Genomic DNA, 2,783 nt, shown 5'->3' with positions numbered 1-2,783 from the left:
AGAAATTACTGCCTAGGCTGTCTTCTAGGATTTTTATGGTTTTAGGTCTCACATTTATGTCTTAAAAGATATATATATATTTTTTTTTTCTTGGCAAAATGGTGGCAAAATTGTAGTGGACAGATAAGAAGGTATAAGAAATTATCTCTTTTTGATTCACTGGTTTATGATTTTTCTGGTATGGTCAGTGCCTCAACCTTTTTCTACTTATCACCTCCCCTTCCTCTACTCCCCTGTTCCCTACTTTTCCCTGACATGCTAGGGGACAATGACAATAGAAACAACTTCAAATATTTCTTTAGATGCATTATTCTCTCACTCACCTCTGACTCAGTTTTGTACATGCTATTCCTTCAGATAAGACCATAAGACCATAATTTTCCAGATTGATTGCCAAACTCCAGTATGTTTCTTACACTGTGTCAACTCAAGGCAATCTTTCCTGATATTCTGTTTCCCCCAACTGAAAGAAGATATTTCTCTTTTTGCTCCTATATCAACTTCTTCTTATTTTGAGCAACCCAATTAACATATGACTGTATAGTAAACTATCCCAAAATTTAGTGTCTTAAAAAACAAACAAGCAAAAAAATATTTATTGAGCTTGCAAATCTGCAGCTTGGGCTAGGTTCAGAGTAGGGTTGATTATTTTATTTGGTACCATCTGGAAAGGCAGGAAAAAATGGGGGTTGGAATAATATGAAGATTTATTTACTTACTATTAGATGATAATGATCCAACTAAGGCTGAGACCTTAGCTTGGTCTATTGGTTGGGACATCTACATGTGGCTTCTCCCTGTGGTCTCAGCTTCCTCTCGGTATGGTATTTGCAGGCTTTGTTCAAAAAGCAAGCATTGAGTGAGATGGAAATAGAAATAAAGGTAGAAAAGGAGGGGGAGAGAAAGTGTAGGGGAGGCATATGCCAGTGAAAAACATATCAACTTCTATGACCTAGCCTCAGCAGTCCTACAAGATCACTTCCTAAACATTCAATTCATTGAGGCAGTTACCAAGTCCTACACAGTTACAAAAATGGACTCCATCTCTTGATGGAGAAGCAACGAGTTTCTGGAGGAAAATGTAGGATTAGAATTACCTCTTTGGCCATTTTTGGAAAAATACAATCTGCCATGTCATACTACATTGTGCTTCCCCCCCCCAATCAGAGCAAAGATAATTCTGCAAGAGCTGTGACTTCTGATCATTCCTTCATGTGTTTGTTAAGTAAATAAATAATTGTCTCCTCCATTTCATGCACATTGGATATTATAAAAGATGAAGGAGTACAGGTACATTTAAGGAATTAGTGCCTCTAAGACTAGACCCAGCTAGCAACAAAAAGCATGGGTTATGCGATCTCGGATCTGTTTGGTCTTCACACTGTAGACAATGGGGTTCATCAGGGGAGGAAAGAGGAGGTACACAAAGCCCATGATCACCTGGACCAGATGAGGTGCCTGCTTCCCAAAGCGGTGGATGACAGACAAGCCAATCATGGGAGTATAGAAGAGGAGTACAGCACATATGTGGGAAACACAGGTGTTAAGAGCTTTGAATCTCTCAGCTTTGGATGCAATAGACAGCACAGTACGCAGGATCAGGGCATAGGAGAAGAGAATGAGCAGTGAGTCTATACCTACTGTCGAAATAATGACAAACATGCCATAGATGCTATTGGCTTTGATGTCTGCACAGGCCAATTTCATCACTTCCTGGTGGAGACAATAGGAATGTGAGAGAACCGGGGACCCACAATAAGGGAATCTTCTGAGCATAAAAGGCAATGGGAAAATGAGTGCTACACTGCGACCCAGGGAAACCAGGCCAATCCTGCCAATGACTGTGTTGGTGAGAATGGAAGCATAGTGCAAGGGGAGACAAATGGCCACAAAGCGGTCAAAGGCCATGGAGAGTAGCACAGAAGACTCCAGGAAGGACAAGCAGTGAATAAAAAAGAGCTGAGCAAAACAGGCATCATGACCAATATCTCGTGCCCCAATCCAAAAGATGCCCAGTACTGTAGGGAGGGTGCAAAGAGACAGACCCAGGTCAGTCAGAGCCAGCATGGACAAGAAAAGGTACATAGGTTCATGGAGTGAGGGCTCTGTTTTAATGATAAAAAGGATTGTACAGTTCCCCAGGATGGAAACCAGATATATAAGGCACAATGGGATGGAGATCCAGATGTGCATGTGCTCCAGCCCAGGAATGCCACTCAGCAGGAAGGTGGAGGAAATGTTGCGGTTGCTTTCCAGGAATCCCAAAGTCATTGTGTGTGGAGAGAAGAGGAAAATTAGCTTCCCTCCAAATTCTTGAAATGAATTCAGAAAATGCTAGGGATTGTCCCTGCAAAGAAATTAGAAAACAAACCAACAAAACATTAGAATCAACTAGACCTAGAACTGTACAGCTCTTCCAGAGGTCATTTCTTTCTGGCCCCTTATTCCCTTTGAACATTGGTTTAGATTTTTTTTTCTTTTTTTCTCCTTAAGCTAAGACATCTGACACTCTTCATTATTCTTGTTGGTTATACCTAACTTTGCCTATCTCTTTTGAGAAGATCTTTAAACACTTCTCACCTTCCTCTTTTCCACTAAGACTCTCACTAATGTTCCAAAATTTCTTTCAGCTTCTCTTCATTTCCCTTCTCTTACTTTACTTCCTTTGCTATTCTTTTATCTTTCCTTCCTTCCTTACTCCCTCCCTCCCCCTCTATGCCTTCTCTTCTCTTTCTTTCTTTCTTTCTTTCCTCCTTTCTATCCTTCTTCCTCCTCTCTCTCTT

General features: G+C 40.9%; 1 protein-coding gene across 1 annotated transcript; it reads right to left on the bottom strand.

The window, feature by feature from the left end:
* Positions 1–1,329: 1,329 nt before the first annotated feature.
* Positions 1,330–2,271, bottom strand: LOC123949027 (olfactory receptor 51G2). The gene has a single exon (XM_046016300.1). It carries the CDS (start codon positions 2,269–2,271, stop codon positions 1,330–1,332), a length of 942 nt encoding a protein of 313 aa, XP_045872256.1.
* Between the last annotated feature and the right edge of the window lie 512 nt (positions 2,272–2,783).

The sequence above is a fragment of the Meles meles genome, chromosome 8 (genome assembly GCF_922984935.1).
Source record: "Meles meles chromosome 8, mMelMel3.1 paternal haplotype, whole genome shotgun sequence".
Taxonomy (NCBI): domain Eukaryota; kingdom Metazoa; phylum Chordata; class Mammalia; order Carnivora; family Mustelidae; genus Meles; species Meles meles.
The sequence above is the reverse complement of the archived record's forward strand: the minus strand, read 5'-3'. Positions and strand labels throughout refer to the sequence as shown.